The sequence below is a fragment of the Thamnophis sirtalis genome, unplaced genomic scaffold (assembly GCF_051295495.1).
Source record: "Thamnophis sirtalis isolate CommonGarterSnake01/CBP01778 unplaced genomic scaffold, rThaSir2_p1.2 scaffold_2, whole genome shotgun sequence".
Lineage (NCBI taxonomy): Eukaryota > Metazoa > Chordata > Lepidosauria > Squamata > Natricidae > Thamnophis > Thamnophis sirtalis.
The window spans coordinates 44,863,731-44,889,881 of record NW_028261382.1 but is presented as its reverse complement, the minus strand read 5'-3'; the positions used below and the strand labels follow the sequence as shown (position 1 = coordinate 44,889,881).

The 26,151-nt window shown below is 44.8% G+C and overlaps 1 protein-coding gene across 1 annotated transcript; it reads right to left on the bottom strand.

Annotated features, from left to right (window-relative positions):
* Positions 1–2,368: 2,368 nt before the first annotated feature.
* Positions 2,369–3,518, bottom strand: ACKR1 (atypical chemokine receptor 1 (Duffy blood group)). Its single transcript, XM_014054456.2, has one exon. The coding sequence runs from the start codon at positions 3,464–3,466 to the stop codon at positions 2,612–2,614; it is 855 nt and encodes a 284-aa protein (XP_013909931.2). The 5' UTR covers positions 3,467–3,518; the 3' UTR covers positions 2,369–2,611.
* Positions 3,519–26,151: the final 22,633 nt, after the last annotated feature.

Below are 26,151 nucleotides of genomic sequence, written 5' to 3'. Positions count from 1 at the left end.
AACAAAGGTTTCCAGATGCTTCACTCTGCCCGAAACTGGCGTGTTTATTTTGGCATCTTGCAATCTGTTGCTTCCCAAAAGTCAAATTTAATCACTTGTTAGTTTAAACAAGTGTTTTCGGGCAGAGTGAGGCACATCCCGATTTCCTTTCTTGGAAGGATCCAAGGCTGGAAGTTTAGAAGTTCAGAGGGAAAGAAAGGAGCTTTCCTAATTATTCCACTTGTCATAACAAGCATTCCACTTGTCAGAAACATCAAATTTGCAATGACCTAGAATAACACAGTTGGAAGGGACCTTGGAGGTCTTCTAGTCCGACCCCCTGCTTAGGCAGGAAACCCTACACCACTTCAGACAAATGGTTATCCAATCTCTTCTTAAAAACGTCCAGGGTTGGAGCAGTCACAACTTCAGGAGGCAAGTTGTTCCATTGATCAATTGTTCTCACTGAGAGGAAATTTCCTCTTAGTTCTAAGTTGCTTCTCTCCTTGATTAGTTTCCACCCATTGCTTCTTGTCCTGCCCTCAGGTGCTTTGGGGAATAGCTTGACTCCTTCTTCTTTGTGGCAGCCCCTGAGATATTGGAGGACTGCTATCATGTCTCCCTTAGTCCTTCTTTTCATTAAACTAGACATGCCCAGTTCCTGCAACCGTTCTTCATATGTTTTAGCCTCCAGTCCCCTAATCCTCTTTGTTGCTCTTCTCTGCACTCTTTCCAAAGTCTCAATGTCTTTTATACATTTCACCGACTAGATGCAAATATTCCAAGTGTGGCCTTCCCAAGGCCTTATAAAGTGGTATTAACCCTTCACGTGATCTTGATTCTATCTACCCCTCTGTTGATGCAACCTAGAACTGTGTTGGCTTTTTTGGCAGCTGCCAAAAAGTTTCATGGCTCCTGCTTATAGGTTTTGTAGTCACACACGGCTTACCCCAACCTCTCCCCTATCAGAAGGAGGGAATCGGATATAATTTCAAACAGGAATGACTAAAAGCCTGGAGACCAGATATTGGAAGAGCAACAAAGATGATTAGGGGGCTGGTACAGTGTTGAAGACAAAGCTCTTCTATAGAAGAAGTTCCACAAATCTAGCGTGCCGTTTAGAACCGGTTCCAGCTCCCTCCCCCCCCGCCTGTCCGCACATCATTAAGATGAAGAGCGAGAGGAGGAATTCTGGGAGTTGAAGTCCACAAGTCTTAAAGCTTTCAAGTTTGAACACCCCTGGGGTTTTTTTTCCCTAAAGGGTTAGAGTGCAAGAGTCCTGTAACTTGACAGCTTTAAGACTTGCACACTTCAATGCCAGAGTTCCTGAGCCAACATGACTGGAGGAGGAATTCTGGGAGTTGAAGTCCACAAGTCTTAAAGCTTTCAAGTTTGAACTCCCTTGGGGATTTTTTTTTCCTAAAGGGTTAGCGTGCAAGAGTCTTGTAACTTGACAGCTTTAAGACTTGCGTGCTTCAATGCCAAAGTTCCTGAGCCAACATGACTGGAGGAGGAATTCTGGGAGTTGAAGTCCACAAGTCTTAAAGCTTTCAAGTTTGAACTCCCCTGGGTTTTTTTTCCTAAAGGGTTAGGGTTCAAGAGTCTTGTAACTTAACAGCTTTAAGACTTGCACACTTCAATGCCAGAGTTTCTGAGCCAACATGACTGGAGGAGGAATTCTGGGAGTTGAAGTCCACAAGTCTTAAAGCTGTCAAGTTTGAACACCCCTGGGGTATTTTTTCTGAAGGGTTAGGGGTACCAGGGTCTTGTAACTTGACAGCTTTAAGACTTGCATGCTTCACCCCCTCGGACGAATTAGTGATAAAAAAAACTTTGGATTGTGCAGAGATGGACAAATTAACACTGAAATTAAAAGATAAAGAAGAGTCGGAATATTATGAAATTTGGAACAATTGGTACAAATGGCTGCAAAACAAGAATAAAATTAATGAAGCCAAAAAAAACAATATATATATATATATATATATATATATATATATATATATATATATATATATATATATATATATATATATATATATATATATATATATAACTGTGTATAAAGGTGTGTAAACATAGAAGCGAAATATTATATACATGTACAGGTAGGATGACATAACAATGTCGATATAATGACTGTAAGGTGTTGTAGAAGGGGAAAAATAATAAAACAATCTGCTAAAAAAAAAGACTTGAAGACTTCAATGCCAGAGTTCCTGAGCCAACATTTTGGTTGCTAAGCAGGAGCGTTGTTAAGTGAGTTTCATGACATTTTACAAGTTGGCCACGCCCACCCAGTCACACGGGCAGCAAGCCACTCCCACCCCGTCACACGGGCAGCAAGCCACTCCCACCCAGTCACGTGGCTGGCAAGCCACTCCCACCCAGTCACGTGGCTGGCAAGCCACTCCCACCCAGTCACATGGCCATCAAGCCACTCCCACCCAGTCACATGGCCGGCAAGCCACTCCCACAAAGCAGGCCACACCTACAGAAGAGGTTCTAAACATTTTTGAAACCCACCACTGGGGCAGTGGGGGGCAGTTTGAATAGGTGTGTGGGTCAGGCATGCATTGCATTATGGGTGCTGTGAAACGCGGGACGACAAAAAGGATTTGCCCCCACTGATTTAGGCTGTCTTTCGGCGGTAAAAGCCCAACCCCAAAATGAGGAAGGGGCTCAGGTAACAGTGGAGCATTCCCCATCCTTCCGACAGGCGCAGGAAGGAGTTGAGATGATCCAGGAAGCGGCAACTTTGGGAGAAGAACATTTCCTTCTGAAACATCTCCACAAACACCGCCACTCCGTAGGGAGCCCAAAAGAGATAGAAAACCCAGCTGATGTTCCAACGGGGCCGCCCCCTCTTCCCACACCCCGCGAGACACGCCGTGGCTGAGACCACGATGACGGGGAGAAGGGCCAGAATCACCAGGCAGAAGGTCGTGTGGACGAAGGACCAGGCGTGAAGCTCGGCGAGACGAAGCGGGATGCAAAGCCCATCGGAGCTGCTCACCAGCGCGGCCGGGATGGCGCAGACAAAGCCCATGGTCCACAGCAGGGCGGGCAGAAGCTGCTTGGGGGGACCCCAGGGATTTCGGCAAGCGGTGCCAGCCGCCAGCAAACCCCCGGCGAAGAGGCTGCCGAATTTGAGTCCATGGATGGCTTGGCAGACCCGGTCTTCGAAGGCCCACCTCCAGCGGATGCCCAGGGCGAAAAACGGCAGAGTGGAAGCGAAGATGAGCCCTCCGATGGTGAGCAGGGCCAGCTCCACCTTGCCCGGCTGGCACCGATCCCAAAACCGAGGGCATTTGGCCAGGGCAACGCCGAGCGCCACGTTGCCTACAATCCCCAGGAGGCAGGTGATTCCTAGGAAAACCGGGATCGTACCAACGAAATTGGAGCAAAAGGTGAACTGGCAGGGCTCGACAAAGTTTTCGTACCAGTCGCCGGATTCCTCCGTTTCGTTCTCGGTGACGTTGTCCATCAGCTGCCAGAGGTCAGGGAGGGTTGTGTAATCGTACACGGTGCTGTTGCCCAAATCCTGCAGGGTGGGAGAGAGAAGATGGAGAGGTGAGGGGTGTGTGTGTATGGGGGGGGGAGTGGGGTAAATGGAAAACGCGAAAGGAAATAGGGAGGATTATACAGGTTTAACAGAGTTGGAAGGGACCTTGGAGGTCATCTAGTCCAAACCCCCCCACCCCCACCCAAGCAGGAGACCCTATACCAGATGCCAGTTCAGTCTCTTCTTGAAAGCTTCCAGAGATGAAGCTCCCACAACTTCCGAAGGAAACTGGGTTGACGGTTCTCCCTGTCAGGAAATTCCTCCTCATTTCTAGATTGAATCTCTCCTTGGTCAGTTTCCATCCATTCTTCCTTATCTGGTGCTTTGGAGAATAGCTTGACCCCCTTCCTCCTCTCTGGGGCAGCCCCTCAAAGATTGGAAGTCTGCTCTCATGTCTCCCCGGTCCTTCTCTTCCCTAGACCAGCCATGCCCAGTTTCCTGCAACCGTTCATCGAATGTTTTAGCCTCCAGGCCTTTGATCATCTTAGATAGATTCAGATTAACAGAGATGGAAGGGACCTTGTAGGTCATCTAGTCCAACCCCCCACCCAAGCAGGAGTCCCTATGCGGAAGAAGAAGAAGAAGAAGAAGAAGAAGAAGAAGAAGAAGAAGAAGAAGAAGAAGGGAAGGAAGGAAAGAAAGAAAGAAAGATAGATAGATAGATATAAGGAGAACAAGGAGAGATGATGAGGAGGATGAGGATGAGGATGAGGAGGAGGAGGAGGAGGAGGAGGGGGAGGAAAGATGATAGAATAGAATAGATCTGGGAGGGACCTTGGAGGTCTTCTAGTCCAGCTCAAGGAGAAAAAACTATACTATTTCAAATGTGACTGTCTAGTCTCTTCTTAAAAACTTCCAGTGTTGGAGCATTCACAACTTCTGGAGGCAACTTCTGTTCCACTGATTAATTGTTCTCTCTGTCAGGAAATTTCTCCTCGGTTCTAAGTTGCTTCTCTCCTTGATTAGTTCCCACGCATTGCTTTTTGTTCTACCTTCAGGTGCCATGGAGAATAGCTTGACTCCCAAATCTTCTTTGGGGCAGCCCCTGAGATATTGGAAGACTGCTATCATGTCTCCCCTCGTCCTTCTTTTCATTAAACTAGACCTACCCAGTTCCTGCAACCGTTCTTCATATGTTTTAGTCCCCAGCCCACGAATCATCTTTGTTGTTCTTCCAATATCTGGTCTCCAGGCCTTTAATCATTCCTGTTTGAAATTATATCCGATTCCCTCCTTCTGATAGGAGAGAGGTTGGGGTAAGCCGTGTGTGACTACAAAACCTGTAAGCAGGAGCCATGAAACTTTTTGGCAGCTGCCAAAAAAGCCAACACAGTTCTAGGTTGCATCAACAGAGGGGTAGATAGAATCAAGATCACGTGAAGGGTTAATACCACTTTATAAGGCCTTGGGAAGGCCACACTTGGAATATTTACATCTAGTCGGTGCAATGTATAAAAGACATTGAGACTTTGGAAAGAGTGCAGAGAAGAGCAACAAAGAGGATTAGGGGACTGGAGGCTAAAACATAATGAAGAACGGTTGCAGGAACTGGGGATGTCTAGTTGAATGAAAAGAAGGACCAGGGGAGACATGATAGCAGTCTTCCAATATCTCAGGGCCATGGAAGGTCACCAGCAGGTGCCAAAAAAGCCAACACAATTCTAGGCTGCATCAAAACAGAGGGATAGAATCAAGATGACGTGAAGGGTTAATATCACATTTATAAGGCCACATCCTCGTTGCTCTTCTCTGCACTTGGAAGAGCCGAGGTGGCGCAGTGGTTAGGGTGCAGTACTGCAGGCCACTTCAGCTGACTGTGATCTGCAGTTCAGCGGTTCTAATCTCACCGGCTCAAGGTTGACTCAGCCTTCCATCCTTCCGAGGTGGGTGAAATGAGGACCCAGACTGTGGGGGTGATATGCTGACTCTGTAAACCGCTTAGAGAGGGCTGAAAAGCCCTATGAAGCGGTATATAAGTCTAACTGCTATTGCTATTGCTATTGCACTTCCCTCCCCCCCAAAAAAGGTCTCAACATGGGTTTTTTTTTGCCGTCTGATGACCAACATTGGTTGCAGAGTTCCAGATGTGGTCTTACTAGGATGATGATACAGCTGGGAACATCGGAAGGGTAACGCATGGGAGATGTATATCTGTCTTTGGGCAAAATCTGGTGTGTGTGTCTGTGGGGGGGGGAATATGGGGCCTGGGGGAGTTTTTGCAGATTGCTTGGTGGCAAAGCTGCAGGAGGATTGACAGGTGTTTGTGTTTAAGATTTCAAAGAGCGGAGGATCCATTTGGCTCAGAAAGAAGGGGAAATAAAGAAGGACTGAAGGGCACACTCGCTTGGCGTGCAAATGCGTTTCCCCTCCCAGACGCTCCCTTTGATAACTTTATGCCTCCCTTGCTAGGGGTGCCACTCTCTGGAATTAATGGAAATTTATCTCCCACCTTAGCCTTTCTTTAAAGGGATTTATTATCGGGGAGGGATGTGGGCAGCTCTCCAAACAGCAGTGGGGAGAAACCGACTTCTCGGAGGCTGCTGCGCTGCCCCAAAGGGGATGTTAGAAGGAGAAGAGAAGGAGAAAGAGGAGGAAAAAAGGAGGAGGAAAAGTTGGAAGAGGTGGAGAAGGTGAAAAGGAGAAGAGAAGGAGAAAGAGGAGGAAAAAAGGAGGAGGAAAAGTTGGAAGAGGTGGAGAAGGTGAAAAGGAGAAGAGAAGGAGACAGAGGAGGAAAAAGGAGGAAGAGGAGGAGAAGGAGAAGAAGAGAAGGAGGAAAAGGAGAAGAGAAGGAGAAAGAGAAGGAGGAGAAAGAAAGGAGAAAGAGAAAAGAAGAAGAGAATGAGGAGGTGATAAAGAGGAAGGAGAAGGAGAAGAGAAGGAGAAGAAAGAAGAAGAAAAAAGGAGGAGGAGGAGAAAAAAGGAGAAAGAGAAGAAAGAAGAAGGAGAATGAGAAAGAAGAGAAAGGAGAAAGAAAAAGAAGAAAGAAGAGGAAAAGAGGAGAAGGAGAAGACAGAGGAAGAAAGAAAGAAAGAAAGAAAGAAAGAAAGAAAGAAAGAAAGAAGAAAGAAAGAAAGAAAGAAAGGAGCCTTTGAGTCTGATGGGGCAATCAGAGTTTGTTTTTTTCATTCCAGCCGGTCGAGGTTTCCTTCTGCCAGCCTGAAGGTGGGTGGCCAAAGGGTGCCGCTTTTGGTGTGTCTGTTGTGTGTCTGTGTGCAGGAGATACAGCCCTTCTCACAGCAAAACCTCGCTCAGAGCGCGAGAGGGAGAGGTTTTACCCGCTGACTCCTCCTCCTTCCCTCTGGCTGCCGCTTCGCCCTGCGTGGAAGCAGATGAGGCCATTTCTCAGTCTCTTCCTTTAGGTGACGATGATAAAATCGCAGGCTGGGATTAGAAAAAGACGTCGTGCAACAGGCAATTTCTCCCCCACCCTGGTTTAACGAAGCAGAGATGCCAACTTCTTCTAAAAATCCTTCTTTCCCTGTCTCCCAATTTCTTTCCTTCCTTCCTCCCTCCCTTCCTTCTTTCCTTCTTTCCCTGTCTCCCAACTTCTTTCTTTCCTTCTTTCCTTCCTTCCTTCCTTTCCTCCCTGTCTCCCAATTTCTTTCTTTCCTTCCTTCTTTCCTTCCTTCCGTCCCTGTCTCCCAATTTCTTTCTTTCCTTCCTTCCTTCCCTCCCTGTCTCCCAACTTCTTTCTTTCCTTCTTTCTTTCTTTCTTTCCTTCCTTCCCTCCCTGTCTCCCAATTTCTTTCTTTCCTTCCTTCCTTCTTTCCTTCCTTCCGTCCCTGTCTCCCAATTTCTTTCTTTCTTTCCTTCCTTCCTTCCCTCCCTGTCTCCCAATTTCTTTCTTTCCTTCCTTCTTTCCTTCCTTATGTCCCTGTCTCCCAATTTCTTTCCTTCCTTCCTTCCCTCCCTGTCTCCCAACTTCCTTCCTTCCTTCCTTCCTTCCTTCCTTCCTTCCTTCCTTCCTGTCTCCCAACTTCTTTCTTTCTTTCTTTCTTTCTTTCTTTCTTTCTTTCTTTCTTTCCTCCCTCCCTTTCTCTTCCCTTCCTCCCTCCCTCCTTCCTTCTTTCTTTCCTTCCTATCTCCCAACTTACTTCCTTCTGTCAGGGTTCCTGTCACCTTCTCTCCTTCCCTCCCTCCCTCCCATCTCCCTCCCTCCCTCCTTACTCCTTGGCAAATAGATTTCCACCCCATCTTTTAATTTAAAAAGATCTCAAGCTGCTTTCCCAAGGAGGAACATCATTAAAACACAATAAAATTGCTAAATTGCGAACCTAATAAAAACAGTAAAATATAGAACGCGGCATAAAATAATAAACAGCTTTACGATAACATCCGAAGAGGATCAGGCGTAGATAAGGCATTCAGAGCTAGACTGAAACTCCCCTTAGCTCAGCGTCTCCCTTTCATACCAATCTGCCCAGATGCCAGCTTCTCTTGATGTTTCATCTCCTAGTAAATGATACTCTAAGTAAACTGCTCCTGGACACGGAGGTTCTACCAAGATAAAAAACCCAAAACCTATGGCTAGCTAGAGACATATATTTCCTAACCTTTCCACCTGGCCAAAAGTTATATACTACTGAGATTTCCCTCTTGCCTGGGAGCAGAAATCTGTTTGCACTAGATTTTTGCACACCCATTTGCACACCCTGAAACCGCCTCTCCTAATGCTTTGGCAAAATCCAAGCCTCTTCTTCAGCCAAAGTAAAACAAGAATGTTCATTTGTGCAAATTAAGGGACTGTTTGCAGACAGCCCTTGACTTACAACGGATCGCATAGCGACTGTTGTAAGTCCCCGTGTACCCAGTAAGAGCCGAGGTGGCGCAGTGGTTAGGGTGCAGCACTGCAGGCCACTTCAGCTGACTGTGATCTGCAGCGGTTCAAATCTCACCGGCTCAAGGTTGACTCAGCCTTCCATCCTTCCGAGGTGGGTGAAATGACTGTGGGGCCAAGTTGCTGACTCAATTTGCTAAAAAACAATTGTAAACCACTTAGAGAGGGCTGAAAGCCCTATGAAGTGGTATATAAGTCTAATAAATAAATAAATAAATAGTTGTGGTTGTTACTGTACATCAATAATGTTATTTCTGGAAGATTTTTTTTTGGACTTTTCTTTCTCTCAGCTCCTCACAGTGTAACATTTCCATTTAAATCCCGATTTGGAAAAATCTATATATATATATATATATTCTGAAAGTCCGCTGCAATTAAGGGCAGATATACCTGCCTTGTATCAAGTCGCATAATTCTTTCATTTTTATTGCCTGCCGGGGAAGGTCAGGGGACTCCGGAGAAAGAAATTTTGCCTCCTTTTCGTGATTATTTTGTGAGCTGATTTCTGCGCCAGAAAGGTTAATGTCAAGATTTGAAAGAAGAGATCCAAACGTAAATGAATTTACTGGATGTTTGAGGGTAACTGTGGAATTTGACTTTTGAAAAGGTTCAGAACTCATTTTTCTTTTTCTGTCTAAGCAAACCCCGCACTCACATATGGATAGAGAGAGAGAGAGAGAGGGAAGGAGAGGGGGAAATAAAAAGAGGGAAGGAGAAGGGGGAAATAAAGAGAGTGAAGGAGAGGGAAAGGGAGAGAGTGAAGGAGAGAGAAAGAGGGAGAGACGGAAGGAGAGAGTGTGAAGGAGAGAGTGTGAAGGAGAGAGAAAGAAAGAGAGAGGAAAGGAGAGAGAGAAAGAGGGAGAGACAAAAGGAGAGAGAGAGGAAAGGAGATGGGAGAGAGAGTGAAGGAGAGAGAAAGGGAAAGGAAAGGAGAGAGAGAGGGAGAGACAGAAAGAGAGAGAGAAAGAGGGAGAGACAGAAGGAGAGAGAGAGGGAAAGAGAGGGGAGAGAGAGTGAAGGAGAGAGAGTGAAGGAGAGAGAAAGAGGGAGACAATAGCAATAGCAGTAGACTTATATACTGCTTCATAGGCCTTTCAGGCCTCTCTAAGCAGTTTACAGAGAGTCAGCATATTGCCCCCAACAATCTGGGTCCTCATTTTACCCACCTCGGAAGGATGGAAGGCTGAGTCAACCCTGAGCCGGTGAGATTTGAACCGCTGACCTGCTGATCTAGCAGTAGCCTGCAGTGCTGCATTTAACCACTGCGCCACCTTGGCTCTAGACAGGAAAGGAGAGAGAGAAAGAGGGAGAGAGGGAAGGAGAGAGAGAAAGAGGGAGACAGGGAAGGAGAGAGAAAAAGAGGGAGAGTGGGAAGGAGAGAGAGTGGGAAGGAGAGAGAGTGAAGAAGGGAGAGAAAGAGAAGGAAGGAGAGAGAGGGAGAGAGGAGAGAGAAGGAAAGAGGGGAAGAGGAAGCGAGTGAGAGAAAGACAGAGAGAAGGAAAGAGGTAGGGAGAGAAAGGAAAAAAGTGAGAGAAGGAGAGAGAGAGACAAAGAGATAAACTGCAAATAGCTAAAAGCACCAATGGATTTCCCCCGGCCAAGACAGGATTTGAACCCTGAATTCCGACGACAAATGAGACCAGAACTTCCGTCGTTAAGTAGTCGCCCCCTGATTTAACTACTTTTTGGCTGGGGTCGTTAAGCGAACCACTGGAGTTGTTAAGCAAATCTGGCTCCCCCCCACTGACTTTGCAGGCCTGGAAAGGGGGATCAGACAACCCAGGGCTGCCTTAACCACATTATGGGCCCCGGGCAAAGCGGACCCCTGGGGGCCCCTACGAGAAACTACTCACAGGGATAAACATGTAAATCATCGACAAAATAAAACCCAATACTTGTGTGTTAGTATTAATCTAAAAAATGCTGTGAAATGTAATAAACCTATTGCTATGTTTGTACGATATCAGGGCATTGAAGGGTTAACACACACAGATTAGTAGGGAGGGGGGTCCCTAATGCTCGTGGGACCCCAGGCAAGTCCCCTTCAGGCCCCTGCATTAAGATAGCCCTGATAGGCTACAATCCTTGTAAATGGATCAAGGTTGTCAGTTACATGAATTGTGGGAATCTTGCGCCAGTCCTGACCATCTTCACCAGTAGAGTAGTACCCCCCCTTCTTCCTCCCAGGCCCTCCCCCCAAAAAAACATGTCAAACCCCTTGGGAAAAACTCACTGTGTGAACGCAGTTACCCATGATGTCTACGCCAAGCTCGGTGGCTTCTCCTGAAGTCTGTGACCAAGAGTCTTCGGAGGTGGCATCTGGTCTTGATAGATAAGATTGGGGAGGGGGGAGGGAGAAGGAAGAGGGGGAGGGAGATAAGCAAGGTGGGTGGGTTCTTGACAGGAAGCACCAAGTGGACGCAACCTTCGGGGTGGAAAAACGGACGGTGGGGAGAGAGAGACCTTGGGCAGGAAGTTGAGGAAATATCTCCAGAAGGTTTAGACGTCAGGCCAAATCCCCTAGTTTGGGCCTTCTTCCTGTCCTGGTGGACCTCTCCCAATCGGGCCAAAACCAACAAAGAGGTCAGAGGAGAAGTTCCTCGGGATTGCACCCACGTGCGATGGGTACAATCAGCCAACAACGTGCTTTGCGTGGTTTCTTGAAGGCCAAGGCGTTTCTGGAGGAGGTTTTGTGGCAGGGTGAAGTCTTCCTCAAAGGAATAGGGTGGAGAGAGAGTTGGGTAGTAGACCCACCAGTGTTGAAGACAAAGGAAAGAGGATGGGGTGGACGGGGGTGGATGTGGGTGGAGGAGACTTATCCACAGGGTTCTCAACCTTAAGATGGATGAACTTCAACTCCCAGAATCCCCCAGTCAACATGATTTAAATTGGGTGGACTTCAACTCCCAGAATCCCCCAGTTGGATGTTTAAAGATGGATGGACTTCAACTCCCATAATCCCCCACTCAACATGATTTAAATTGGGTGGACTTCAACTCCCAGAATCCCCCAGCCAGTGTGCTTTAAATTGGGTGGATTTTAACTCCCATAATCCCCCAGTTGGATGTTTTAAGATGGACTTCAACTCCCAGAATTCCCCAGTCAACATGATTTAAATTGGGTGGACTTCAACTCCCATAATCCCCCAGCTAGTGTGCTTTAAATTGGGTGGATTTTAACTCCCATAATCCCCCAGTTGGATGTTTTAAGATGGGTGGACTTCAACTCCCAGAATTCCCCAGTCAACGTGATTTAAATTGGGTGGACTTCATCTCCCAGAATCCCCCAGCCATCAATTTTTCAGAGGAGTGGGCTTTTCCAGTAACCGGCATTCACTTCCCGTCTCCACCACCTTGGGTTCGCTTAACGACTGAGGATTTCCTTATTGGCCGCTGCAAAAAAAAAAAAAGAGGTCGGTGATGTGATGACTCACTTAACGACTGGGCTCAATGACAGTCATACATCAGAGACTACCTGTCCTCTGTTTCCGCCATTTGACAGCACATCCGATCAGAAGAAAAAAAATTCCTTTCCACTCCGCGGCTCCATTGCTTTTCCCCGTTGGTTTGGGGCATTTGGGTATTGTAAGGTAGACAGTCCCTGTCCAGGGAGGCTCCGCGTAGATCCCGGGTGCCTGTTGTCTGTCTTCTCCCAGCGCCGGCCTAAGAGCCTCTCCGGAAAGCACTTAAAAACTGTCTGTGTGTCGAGCAGGAGTGATTGATGGCCTTAAATCTTTTAGAGAGCTTTTGGGGAGAAAACATGTCAGCATTAAGGAACGGATCAATTTGATCTGACTGTTTATTATACGCTCCTTGCTTAGATTACCATGATAAGATTTTATTGCTTTTATGCTTATCGGTATGGTAATTTTTATCATATTCTTTGACAGCTTCCTTCCTTCCTTTTTCTTTCTTTTATTGAAATTGTTGTTTCTCCAGCTTCCCCTCCCCCCATCAGGTTGTTTTCAGGGAGTCCTCGACTTACGACCGTAACGGCGCCGGGTTCTTCAGTTATATCAGCTGTTAAGGAGATCCTTGTGTGAGTCTGCAACTGATTTTACGACCTTGTTTGAGGTGGTTGTTGAGTGAACCCATTCCCATAATGGTTTTTTTTGGGGGGGGGGGGACTGAGAAGTAAATGCCGGGAGTGGTATGGTGGCATAGAGGTGCAGTTGTCGCCTCGCAGTCAGGAGGCTTGTGAGTTCGATCCTAGGTAGAGGCGGATATTCCTCTCTCTGGGCAGGATGAGAATAAATCCCCCGAAACAAAACTCCGTACTGGCGACCCAAAGGGCATCTGGCCAGGAAATACTCTTCTAGCTCCATTCAGTTGCCCAGACTCCACCCGGCAAGGATTATGATGATGGAGGAGGAGGAGGAGGAGGAGGAGGAGGAGGAGGAGGAGGAGGAGGAGGAGGAGGAGGAGGAGGAGGAGGAAGTAGAAGTAGTAGTAGTAGTAGTAGTAGTAGTAGTAGTAGTAGTAGTAGTAGTGGTAGAAGAAGAAGAAGAAGAAGAAGAAGAAGAAGAAGAAGAAGAAGAAGAAGAAGAAGAAGAAGAAGAAGAAGAAGAAGAAATAATGCCAGAAATCAGAAAAAATAAATCATAAATCACGTTCATATGATCATAGGATACTGCAAAGATGTGTAAATGCAGGCCAGTTGCTGAGTACGAAAAATAACTACAGGGGGATCTGGTTGTAAGAATTTCAAATCCAGGTTATAATTATCTTTTGGGGGGGGGGTCCGTCGTAACTTCAATCACTAAGCAATTAGTTGTAAATTGAGGACTACCTGTATCGATTTACTTGAAAACCTTACTTTTCCCATGGCAAAATATATCAAGAGCTGGAATAAACTATGCTCTGTTGTTCTTCCCTATGCTGGCTGGGGGATTCTGGGAGTTGAAGTCCACCCATCTTAAATCATGCCGACTGGGGAATTCTGGGAGTTGAAGTCCACCCATCTTAAAGCATTCTGACTGGGGAATTCTGGGAGTTGAAGTCCACCCATCTTAAAGCATTCTGACTGGGGAATTCTGGGAGTTGAAATCCATTCCTCTTAAAGCATGCTGACTGGGGAATTCTGGGAGTTGAAGTCCACCCAGCTTAAAATTTGCCAAGGTTGAGAAAGACTGCAGTAAAAGTAACAATCCCATCACCAACATTATCCTGCCACGTTCAGTGAAATTTACTCCCAGGACACAAGGCACACGATGGTAATCTCAACCTTTAATTTAATTTGCACCATGCGTGGCTTAATATTAATAATATTAATAACACCATCGCCTTTATATCAGACACTTCCCACCCCTGGCGCATGTAGATAACTGTTGATAACCTCCTGGAATAGTTTTGCAAAGTTTATTTCACTGTCACATGTTAGTGTGCTTTTTTAAAAAAATGTGGATGATTTTTTTTTTTTTAAAGAAAACCTCCCACATAACACCAGCAACATCTCCAATTGTGAGGTCACAAACACAATTGTGTTTCCTGCCAGTTCCTCGCAGGTGATGCCTCCAGAGGGCCCCCGTTTTCCCTACCTCCCCCCCCGCCGCCTGCAAATCCTGCGCCGTTTTAGTAATTACTCAGGATCTGAATAATTCAGCAATAATTTTGTATAACAAACGAAGTTTCACATTCTTTAATTACAGCGGTTGAAGTGCCGGAGAGAGTGTGCGCGTTGGAGCTAAATTATTCATCACTTATCATCTCCACGAGCAACTATTAAGACAGATTACTCAAGGGACCAACCAACCTGTTTGGGGGGAATGTGCTAAATTATTGATTCTCTTCCCCCCCCCCCCGATTTACTTTTCTTCAGACGTCACAACATGTCTTAAGGCCTTTCTCCCAAAAGGAAGATCTGGTTAATATCTTGCCAGCCAAACATAAATAATCTCTTTCTCCTTTAAAGTTGAGATCGAAAGGAAATTAGCCCAACTTTCCTTACCTTTCAGAGTTTAATCAGGAAATGTTCGTTGGTTTTGCACTGGTTATATACAAGGAGTCCTTTTTTTTTGAATAATTTTTGTATATTTTTGTTACATAGACAACACATACCCACAACAGTAAAAAAACAAAAAAAAAACAGAAAACACACAAACACACACAGACACACACACAAAAACCCATCATCACATACAGCATGTCGTTGGTTACAAGTGTTTTAACATTTATCATTCTTATACATTTATTATTTCATTTAATAGGTTATAATATACAGTATGGGTTGCTTTGTTTACCATCCCTTCCTCCTGTTATAACACCACCTTATTTTCCCTTTCTTTTCTCCCTCCCTCCCTTCTCTATTTTCTTCCTTCCTGCTCTCCTTTCCCTTCCTTCTTCCTGTACCTTTCTCCTACTCCTGCTCTTCCTCATCCCCTTTCTACCCTCTCTCCTCCTCTTTCTCTCCTTCCATCCCTCCTCTCCTTACCTCTTTCTTGTCACCCTCTCTCCCTTCTCTTTCTTCCTTCCTCCTCTCCTTCCCCTTCCTTCTTCCCTTACCTCTCCTTTGCTCCTGCTATTCCTCTTTCCCTTCCTACCCTCTCTCCTTCCTTTTCTCTCCCTTCCATCTTCCTTTCTTTCCCTTTCTCCCTCCCTCCCTTCTTTACTTTCCTCCTTCCTGCTCTCCTTCCCCTTCCTTCTTCCCGTACCTTTCTCCTACTCCTGCTCTTCCTCTTCCCCTTTCTACCCTCTCTCCTCTCTTTCTCTGCTTTCCATCCTCCTCTCCTTACCTCTTTCTTTTCACCCTCTCTCCCTTCTCTACTTCCTTCCTTCCTCCTCTCCTTCCCCTTCCTTCTTCCCTTATACAAGGGGTCCTTGATTTATGACCGTTGCAGCATCCCCGGGGGTCACGTGATTGCATTCGGATGCTTGGAAACTGACTGGCGGTTTATGACGGTTGCAACATCCCGGGGTCACGAGATCGGTCCCCTTTTGCAAGCTTCTGACAAGCCAAGTCAACGGGGAAGGCAGGCTCATTTAACAACCAGGTTACTAACTGAATCATTGCAGCGATGCACTTAAGAACTGTGGCAAGAAAGGTCGTAAAATGGGGACACTTAAATAAGTCCCTCGCTTAGTAACATCAATTTTGGGCTCGATTGTGGTCGTAAGTGGAGGGCAGCCTGTATACAAGTACTTTTTTCCTCTTCCTATTTGAGGGAAACCTCCATCAACTGGTGCAGTCTACCTTCCAAGACAATGCCAGGAGCAGAAAAGAAGGGAAAGCTTTGATGTGATGATGCGGTCATGGGAATGCTGCAAATGGTCATAAGTGCGAGGACTGGTTGTCACTTTTTTCAGTACAGGTAGCTCTCGACAATTGAGCCCAAAATTTCTGTTGGTAAGGGTTAACATTGGTTCAATGAGTCTTGCCCCATTTTACGACTTCTTTGCCATGTTTGTTAAGTGAATCACTCCAGTCATTCGGTTAGTAACATGGTCGTTAAGTGACTCACGCTTCCCTGTGGACTTGGTTTGTGAGAAGGTCACTAAAGGGGATCACGTGACCATGGGGCACAGCGACCGTCATAAGTACGAGTCAGGCGCCAAGTGTGTGAATTTTGACCACGTGACCATGGGGATGCTGCAATGGTCATAAGTGTGAAAGTTGGTCATAAGTCACGTTTTTAGAGCCATTGTAGCTTTGAATGGCCACTAAAGGGACCGTTGTAAGTCAAGGACCACCTGTACCGTTGTAAGTTTGAACTATCATTGACGGAATGACTGTAAGGGAAGGACGCTGTATTCGCATTTCCCCTTAAATAATAATAATTAATAATAATAACAGTAAAAGGATAAAATCACTTTCGATGCCCTTTGGCTGGGTAGCCACCAGGTGGCACTGTGGAGCTATCGATCCCAGCCAGACACTCCCTCAATGGATGTTGCTGAGAAAAAGTCACTTCTTTCTTGATTGACATCTCCCATCTGCCTGTCATCTCCCTTCTCTGTTTCAAGAGGGGGGGGGTGGTCTTGCAAGTTTCTTCTTAATATTAAGGACCCTTCCCCTCTTCCAGGGGGTGGTGGTGGAGGGTTCTCTCCTATCCCTAGCTGGCTTTTGTGGGGAGGGGGGATTCTTTTGTATATATATAATATATATATATATATATATATATATATAATATATATATATATATATATATATAATATATATATATATATATATATATATATATATATATATATATATATATATATATATATATATATATATATATATATATATATATATATATATATATATATAATATTTTTCCTTTATAATACATCACATTTTCAATTTTACAAAAGCAGTCCATCTCTTTCTGTCTCTTTCCTTCTCCCTCCCTCCCTTTCCTTCTCTCTCTACTTCCGTCTCCTCCCTTTTCCTCTCCTCCCCCCTCTCCCCTTCTCCCCTTCTCTCTTTCCTTCTCCTCTCCTCCCATCCACTTCCCTTTCTCCTTCTCCCCTCCCCTCTGATCCATCTCCAGATGGATGAAGAAAAGAAGAGGAAGGGGAACAAGGGAGATAGGAAGGGTATTAGATAAAGTATTGTGTAAGAGAAGAAGGAAGGGAAGGAGGGAGGGTAAGAAGGAGAAAAGGAGAGAGAACGGGAGAGAGGCAGGAAAGAAGAAAGTGAGAGGTGGTGTAGGAAAGAGGGAGTGGGAAGACAGAGAGGGATGAAGAAAGGAAGAGGAAGAGAGAGGAAGGGGAGCAAGGAGAAAGGAAGGATATTAGATAAAGTATTGTGGAAGAGAAGAAGGAAGGGAAGGAGGGAAGGAAAGAAGGAAAGTGAGAGATGGTGTAGAAAAGAGGGAGTGAGAAAGAGAGATGGATGAATAAAGGAAGAGGAAGAGAGAGGAAGGGAGCAAGGGAGAAAGGAAGGATATTAGATAAAGTATTGTGTAAGAGAAGAAGGAAGGGAAGGAGGGAAGGAAAGAAGGAAAGTGAGAGATGGTGTAGAAAAGAGGGAGTGAGAAAGAGAGATGGATGAATAAAGGAAGAGGAAGAGAGAGGAAGGGGAGCGAGGGAGAAAAGAAGGGTATTAGATAAAGTATTGTGTAAGAGAAGAAAGGAAGGGAAGGAAGGAAGAAGGAGAAAAGAGAGAGAACCGGAAGAGAGGCAGGAAAGAAGGAAAGTGGAGAGGTGGTGTAGGAAAGAGGGAGTGAGAAGGCAGATGGATGAAGAAAGGAAGAGGAAGAGAGAGGAAGGGGAGCGAGGGAGAAAAGAAGGGTATTAGATAAAGTATTGTGTAAGAGGAGAAGGAAGAGAAGGAGGGAAGGAAAGAAGGAAAATGAGAGGTGTGTAGGAAAGGGGAGTGAGAGAGACAGAGATGGATGAAGAAAGGAAGAGGAAGAAAGTGAGAGGAACGAGGAGAAGGAGAGGAGGAAGGATCTTGCCAGGTAGATGACAAATGGACTAATATCAACATAGAACCCAACCGAGGGAGAATGGAAAGAGGCTGGGGGTGGATTGGAGGGCAGAGAAGAAGCAGCATTTCACAGATGGGGTCTTTCCATTGGGGTTGGATGTTTGCCTTCCCTTCGCCTTAGCAGCCCCGATCAACCCATTTCACAGAACGAGAGAGGGCTAATGAAAAAATGCGGGCAATGAGTGGAATGGATGCTGCGGGATGTGGTGAGTCCTTCTTGTTGTGGCCCGCCAGTGTCCAGCAGAGCTGGCAGCAGATTCAGACAGTGAGGAGGGTTGGGGAGGAACCTGGGCCAGTCCTGGAGTCTGGGGAAGGCTCTGAGGAGGGCTCTGTGTTGGAGGGCAGAGAGGGGGCCAGAGCCATGTGCCAGTTATCAGCTGCCTTCAGAGTCAGAGATCAGTGAGGCAGAAGAACAGCTGGAGCCTGTTCCCAGTGTGCGCATGTGCAGAGTTGCCAGATGAAGCGAAAGAATGGATTGACTTGGGAGGAAGGCCACAGGTGGACGGTGAATGGCCCCTCCCAGAGGAAATAAAAGAGGAGCCAAAGGGGAGTGGAGTTTACAGGAGACCATTAGTTTGCTTCATTGGTTCGTGACTCTCCGAGATTCTTCTGCAGAGATCGGCCTGGCAGCTCTCCAAGCCAGATAAGGTCTGTGACCATAAATCCTCCCTTGAAAGACTTTGCTGGAGGTGAATGAGGCAGAATTCACAGTCAATGGATAAAAGGGGTTTTTGTCGGCACAAGGCGTTTGCTGCATGCTCGTGGGAAACCTTGGTCAGAACAGGTATTCACTTACCTTCCCTACTGGTTCGCAAATGTGACTAAGAAAAGGGCCTAGAACGAGCTGTTGTAAGTCGAGAGCTACCTGTACTGAATTAGATAGCTTTCTGCCCCCTCTTTTAGGTACCCACCGACAGATCCCCCCTCCTCTTTTTACGAGCAGGAATAAAAGTTATTGCGTCTTTCCCGAATGATCTGCCCGTATTATTCCCGAGTTCAATTCCCCCTTCTTGTTTTATGATGGCGGATGACAGATGGAGTCCCTGCAGGTCATGGAAACGGTAAGCGGTTTTTGAGCGTAGTAACTGATGAGTAACTTCACACGGCGTCGAGGAGAAGTGAGGAGGGGGGTCATCAATCTTGCAGGTAACGGAAAATTTCCGCCGGGGGAAGAGACTGTTTACGGGTTTACTTTATTACGATGATTATTTTTAACAAGAGGATGAGGATCTTTTTCCTCTCATCTCGCCACGGGGGAGATGAAAGTCGCGGCAGAGGAGGGGGCTGCGGGCAAAACACAGCCACGGAGTTGAGTGCCTAGAGCGTCCCCGTCCTCCCCCCTTGCCAGGTAGGAAGCCGGGAAGAATAGGATAATTCAAGGGAGATAATTTGGAGAGAGTTGGATTTGGGATCTTTTTTGGGGGGTGGGGGAAGAGGGTAACAGAATAGAATAGAATAATAATAGAAGAGAATAATAGAAGAGAAGTAAAAAGAATAGAATAATACTGGAGTAGAATAATAGAAATAAAAAGAATGGAATAATACTAGAATAGAATAGAATACTTGAATAGAATAATAGAATAGAAGTAAAATAGAATAGAATAATGATAGAATAGAAGTAGAATAGACTAGAATAATAGAATAGAAGTAAAATAGAATAGAATAATACTAGAATAGAATAGAATACGAATAGAATACTAGAATAGAATAATAAAATAGAAGTAAAATAGAATAGAATAATGATAGAATAGAAGTAGAATAGACTAGAATAATAGAATAGAAGTAAAATAGAATAGAATAATGCTAGAATAGAATAGAATACTTGAATAGAATAATAGAATAGAATAATGATAGAAGTAGAATAGAATAGAATAATACTAGAATAGAATAGAATACTTGAATAGAATAATAGAATAGAATAATAGAATAGAAGCAAAATAGAATAGAATAATGATAGAATAGAAGTAGAATAGAATAGAATAGAATAATAGAATAGAAGTAAAAGGCTAGAATAATACTAGAATAGAATAATGATAGAATAGAAGTAGAATGGAATGGAATAATAGAATAGAAGTAAAAAGAATAGAATAATACTAGAATAGAATAGAATAATAGTGTAGAATAGAATAAAAAATTATAATAGAGTAGAATAGAATACAACAGAACAGAAAATAGGATAGTATATAGAATAGAATAATAATAGAATAAAATAGAATACTAGAAGAGAAGAGAAAAATGAACAGAGTAGAGTAGAACAGAATAATAGAGCAGAATAGAATAGAATAATAATAGAAAAAATATTCCATCCTAAATGGGAGGCCGTTGTCGAGATCCAAATGCAAATCATATGACCTGGGGATGGTGCAAAGGTTATAAGTGTGGTTTTAAGTTGCTTCTTTCAGGGCTGTTGTAATTTGGATCATGAAATGAACTGTTGTAAGGTAAGAACTGTAAGGTGGCTCACTGGCTAAGACGCTGGGCTTGTCGATCAGAAAGGTCGGCAGTTTGGCGGTTTGAATCCCTAGCGCCGCATAATGGAGTGAGCTCCTGTGACTTGTCCCAGCTTCTGCCAACCTAGCAGTTCGAAAGCACGTAAAAAATGCAAGTAGAAAAATAGGAGCCACCTTTGGTGGGAAGGGAACGGCGCTCCGTGAACCTTCGGCATTGCGTCATGCCGGCCACATGACCACGGAGACGTCTTCGGACAGCGCTGGCTCTTCGGCTTTGAAGCGGAGCTGAGCCCCGCCCGCTAGAGTCGGGAATGACCAGCACAGATGTGCGAGAGGAACCTTTTTACCTTTAAGAGGAGGATCAGCTGTAATGTAAGTTGGGCTTCCTCATCTGCTCCCCTTTCTCCAGCCAGGTGTGCACCCGCCATACCCCCCACGGGCAGGAAAAGGAGGAGGGGGGGGCTTTGTGGGTTCGGTTGGTGGTTGAGCAAGGTGCAGCAGGGCCTGGTTGCTAATCTCCGCGTGATTTTGCAGCGCTCTGCACCCCCGTGCATGCTAACTGCCTTGGCAGCAGCTGTTTGGGTAAAAGTTAATTAAAAAAACCATCGCAGCCCATTTAGAGGCGAGGGCCAATTCCGGGGGGTGGGAGGGGAATCCAGGAAGTGTAATTGGGGAGGGGGGGGAGAGGCTCCTGTTAGGGTCTGCACCTCACTCTGAAGCAGCTCACCCCACAAAGGGTGGCACGAGGGGCCTCTGTCGAAGGGGGCAGTCACCCCCGTTGGAGGAGCCCGGAAGGGGCTGTGCAGCTGAGCAAAGAAGGGTCACATCGGAAGTCCTCGTTTTGTGTCCTGCACTGTCACTGAACAAAGCAAATCAGAGCTACTAGGGTAGTGAAAAGGCAGTATTCACACAGTATGTGAGCCTTTCCTTCCTTCTTCCTTCCTTCCTTCCTTCCTTCCTTTTTTTCTTTCTTTCCTTTCTCTTTTCTTCCTTTCTCTCTCTCCTTCCCTTCTCTTCATTTTCTTTCTTTCTTTCCTTCCTTCCTTTCCTTCTTTTTCTTTCTTTTTCTGTCTTTCTTTCTCTTTTCTTTTTCTTTCTTTCTCCCTCCCTCTTCTTTCTTTCTTTCTTTCTTTCTCTTTCTTTTCCCTCTTTCTTTCTTTCTCTCCCTTTTTCTTTCTTTCTTTCTTTTTTCTTTTTTCCTTTTCCTTTTTCTCTCTTTCTTGTTTTTTCTTTTTCTTTCCCTTCTTTGTCCCTCCCTCCTCCCCCCCTTCCTCCCTTTTTTCTTTTTCTTTCTTTCTCTTCTTTCTTCTTTCTTTTTCTTTCTTTCTTTCTTTTTCTCTCCTTCCTTTCTTTTTCTGTTTTTGTCCCTCCCTCCCTCCCTGCCATATGAAATATATGGATTCCTTGAACTCAAGTTGGTATAGTATAATCTTTATTGTCATTTCTCTGATTTGGTAATTTGGTAATCTCTGATCCAGCCAATTTGTTTCTCTTTTTTTACTGAAACTCCTTCCAAGTAAGATACAAAAGCTTCTTCACACTCACGTCTATTTTTCACCTTAAAAAAATACTTTACAAATCTACCTGGCAGGCTGAAATGAAAAGGATTTGGGGGGGGGGGGGTTTATCCAAAGCCATCCCTCTGGATTAACACCCGGCTATTTATAAGAAGGGATGGCAAGAAAACTTAACCTCAAATTACCTTCACTCTGTGCAGCGACTTGGCATAAAAGGGACCAATTTTCAAGCGATTTACTTAATGACATTATTATGCAATGATGTAAATGACATAATTTGTGTAATGGTGTCATTCAATGGCTGTGGGTGACATACTTTCCGATTTAATGGACCTTTGAGAATCACAAGTGCCCAATGAATGGATTAAGATGTGGTTTCAATATATCTGGTTGTTTATTTTTATTTTTTAGTCAAAGAATGACACACTCAGAACACAATTTAAAACATTACACCATCTTATCTACCTCTCTCTCCCTCCCTCCCTCCCTCCCTCCCTCTCTCTCTCTCTCTCTCTCTCATCTCTCTCATCTATCTATCATCTATCTATCTATCTATCTATCTATCTATCTATCTATCTATCTATCTCTCTAATATTTATCTATATCTATCTATCCATCTATTATCTATTTATCCATCCATCTATCTATCTATTATCCCTCCATCTATTATCTATCTATCTATCTATCCATCCATCTATTCATCCATCCATCCATCCCTCCATCTATTATCTATCCATCCATCCATCCATCCATCCATCTATCCATCCCTCCATCTATTATCTATCTATCCATCCATCCATCCATCCATCCATCCATCCATCCATCTATTATCTATCTATCTGTCTATCCATCCATCCCTCTATCCATCTATTGTCTGTCTGTCCATCCATCCATCCATCCCTCTATCTATCCATTTATTGTCTGTCTGTCTGTCCGTCCATCCATCCATCCATCTATCTATTATCTATCTATCTGTCCATCCATCCATCCATCCATCCATCCATCCAGTATCTATCCATCCACCCATCCATCTATTATCTAGCTATTTGTCTGTCAATCCATCCATCCATCCATCCATCCATCCATCCATCCATCTATCCATCTACTTACTGTCTGTCTGTCTGTCTGTCTGTCTGTCTGTCTGTCTGTCTGTCTATCTATCTATCTATCTATCTATCTATCTATCTATCTATCTATCTATCTATCTACCTATCTATCTATCTATCAGCTCCTTGCTGCTGAATATGAAACACACATACAGATACAAGGGGTCCTTGACTTATGACTATGGGTACCAGAAGATTGATTGTTGAGTGGTGTGGTCGTTAGGGGAGACATCACATAACTGTGATTTGTGACCTTCCTGCCTTCCCAGAAGCTTCTGGGAAGGTCATTCACAGGGATCATGTGACTGCAGGGAAGCCGCAATGGTCGTAAATAAGCACAAGGACCAGTCAGAAGGCAGTTTTCCCCAAATACTGTACAACTTCCAACGGTTACTAAGCAAATGGTTGTAAGTTGAGGATTACCTGTGTGATAGACATGTAAGTGATGTATGGACTTCAACTCCCAGAATTCCCTACACTGCTGGCTGGAGGATTCTGGGAGTTGAAGTCCATACATCTTTAAAGTAACCACGGCTGAGAAATCTTGTAAAGAATAGAGGAGAGTTGGTTCTCCCTTCCACATGCCAACCTTGGCTTTTGAGATTTCAAATCTGCCTTGTTTTCTTATTTTTTTTCTTATATATTTGGGCCGACGTGAGGTCTAGGATCTTATTAAAGGAAGAAGATAAGATTCTCAGCTGGTTTTAGCAATTGGCATGAAAGGAACGAATCCCACGAAAAGTGGATTGTTGGATAAAATCAACTTTAGGATCCAGCTATTCACTCTCAGGAGTAAATTGCCGAAAAGAAAAAAAGCAAAATTCAATGCAAGCGGTTATAAATTAATTAGGTTTTTCAAAGACTTTGCCTCCCTCAGTCATCCCCTCCCCTCCCCACCCAGGTGCCCTGGATATTTTTAAATTCCTACTTTAACTCTGCAAATAATTTTTTCCCCCTCCCAGGGCTGGCTTGCTCTCCCCAGCCTCCATCTGTTCAACCCTCCCCCCCCCCGCATCCCTCCCTTCCTCCCTCCCTCCCTCCCTCCCTCCCTCCGTGGTTAAAGATGTAGAAGGCAAAAGGAGAACACAAGCTTTATTATGACAATTCTTTTTTTTTTCTTATTGGACTAAGGAGAGCATTTGCAATGTTTGCATATTTATTCATGAACGGGGAAAGATTTTGAGATTCGAAACAGACCAATGGGGAGGAAGAAAGAGAGAGAGAGACAGAGAGACAGAGACAGGAAGAAAGACACACACACACAGACAGACAGAGAGAGAGAGAAAGAGAGACAGAGACATAGAGAGAGAGAGAAAGAGACAGAGACAAAGACAGGGAGAGACACACACAGAGAGAGAGAGAGAGAGAGAGAGAGAGAGAGAGAGAGAAAGAAAGAAAGAAAAAGAAAGCGAGAGACAGAGAGAGAAAGAGAAAGAAAGAGAGAGAGAGACACACACACACACAGAGAGAAAGTGAGAGAAAGAGACAGAGAGAGAGAGAAACAGAGAGAGAGAAAAACAGAGACAGACAGACAGACACACAGAGAGAGAGAAAGAGAGAAAGAAAGAAACAGAGACAAATACAGAAAGAGAGACAGAGAGAGAGAGAGAAAGAAAGAAAAAGAAAGCGAGAGACAGAGAGAGGGAAAGAGAAAGAGACACACACAGACACAGAGAAAGAGTGAGAGAAAAAGAGAGAAAGAGAGACAGACAGACACAGAGAGAAAGAAAGAGACAGAGACAAAGACACACAGAGAGAGAAAGAAAGAAAAAGAAAGCGAGAGACAGAGAGAGGGAAAGAGAAAGAAAGAGAGAGAGACGCACACACACAGACACAGAGAAAGAGTGAGAGAAAGAGAGAGAGAGAAAGAGAGAGACACAGAGAGAAACAGAGAGAGAGAGAGACAGAGACAGAGAGAGAGAAAGAGAGACAGACAGACACACAGAGTGAAAGAGAGACAGACAGACACAGAGAGAGAGAGAGAAAGAAAGAAAGAAATAAAGAGACAGAGACAAAGAGAGAGAGAGAGAGAAAAAAGAAAGCGAGAGACAGAGAGAGGGAAAGAGAAAGAAAGAGAGAGAGACGCACACACACAGACACAGAGAAAGAGTGAGAGAAAGAGAGAGAGAGAAAGAGAGAGACACAGAGAGAAACAGAGAGAGAGAGACAGAGACAGAGAGAGAGAAAGAGAGACAGACAGACACACAGAGTGAAAGAGAGACAGACAGACACAGAGAGAGAGAGAGAAAGAAAGAAAGAAATAAAGAGACAGAGACAAAGAGAGAGAGAGAGAAAAAAGAAAGCGAGAGACAGAGAGAGGGAAAGAGAAAGAAAGACACACACACACACACACACACACAGAGAGAAAGAGTGAGAGAAAGAGAGAGAGAGAAAGAGGGAAAGAAAGAGATAGAGACACAAACACACACACACACACACACACACACAGAAAGATTACTTCTTTTTCCTTTGCAAACAGAGCTTGTAAAAAGATAGACTTTCAATCTTGACCCATTCAACCATGTTACACCGAATTAAAAGCAGGGCTGTAATTGGCTTTTTTAAAAGAAAAAATACCACTCTCCCAGTTATGCACAAGAGGGAGGGGTGGGTGAACCACTTCCAGCAAATATATGTGGGGGTTTTTTGTTTTTGCTTTTCCACTTATAGGTAGTCTTCGACATATAACAGTTTGTTTAGTGACCATTTAGAATTATGACGACAGTGAAAAAAAGTGACCAATGACCGTGGTGGTGCAGTGGTTAGAATGCAGTATTGCAGGCTGACTCTGCCCACTGCCAGCAGTTCGATCCTGATGGGCTCAAGGTTGACTCCGCCTTCCGTCCTTCTGAGGTCGGTAAAATGAGGTTGGGGGACAAGAGGCTGACTCCATAAACTGTTTAGAGAGGGCTGGAAAAGCACCGTGAAGCGGTATATAAGTCTAAAGGCTATTGCTATTATCTTCCTTCCTTCCTTCTTTCCTTCCCAGTGATTAATACCGCAGGCTAACTCTGCCCACTGCCAGCAGTTCAATCCTGACCAGCTCCAGGTTGTCTCAACCTTCCATCCTTCCGAGGTGGGTAAAATGAGGACCCAGATTGTTGGGGGACAAGAGGCTGACTCTGTAAACTGTTTAGAGAGGGCTGTAAAAGCACTGTGCAGCGGTATATAAGTCTAAGGGCTATTGCAACAAAAGAAGATCAGCTGGGAGGCAGCGGGGCGCGGCCAGCCTATTTGCCTGTTCTCCGAACTATTCAAAATTTCTGCTACTGGTTCTCCAGAACCT

Bases quoted from the DNA above. Each gene is read 5' to 3' on its own strand.
- ACKR1 (XM_014054456.2), bottom strand. From the start codon at position 3,466: ATGGACAACGTCACCGAGAACGAAACGGAGGAATCCGGCGACTGGTAC.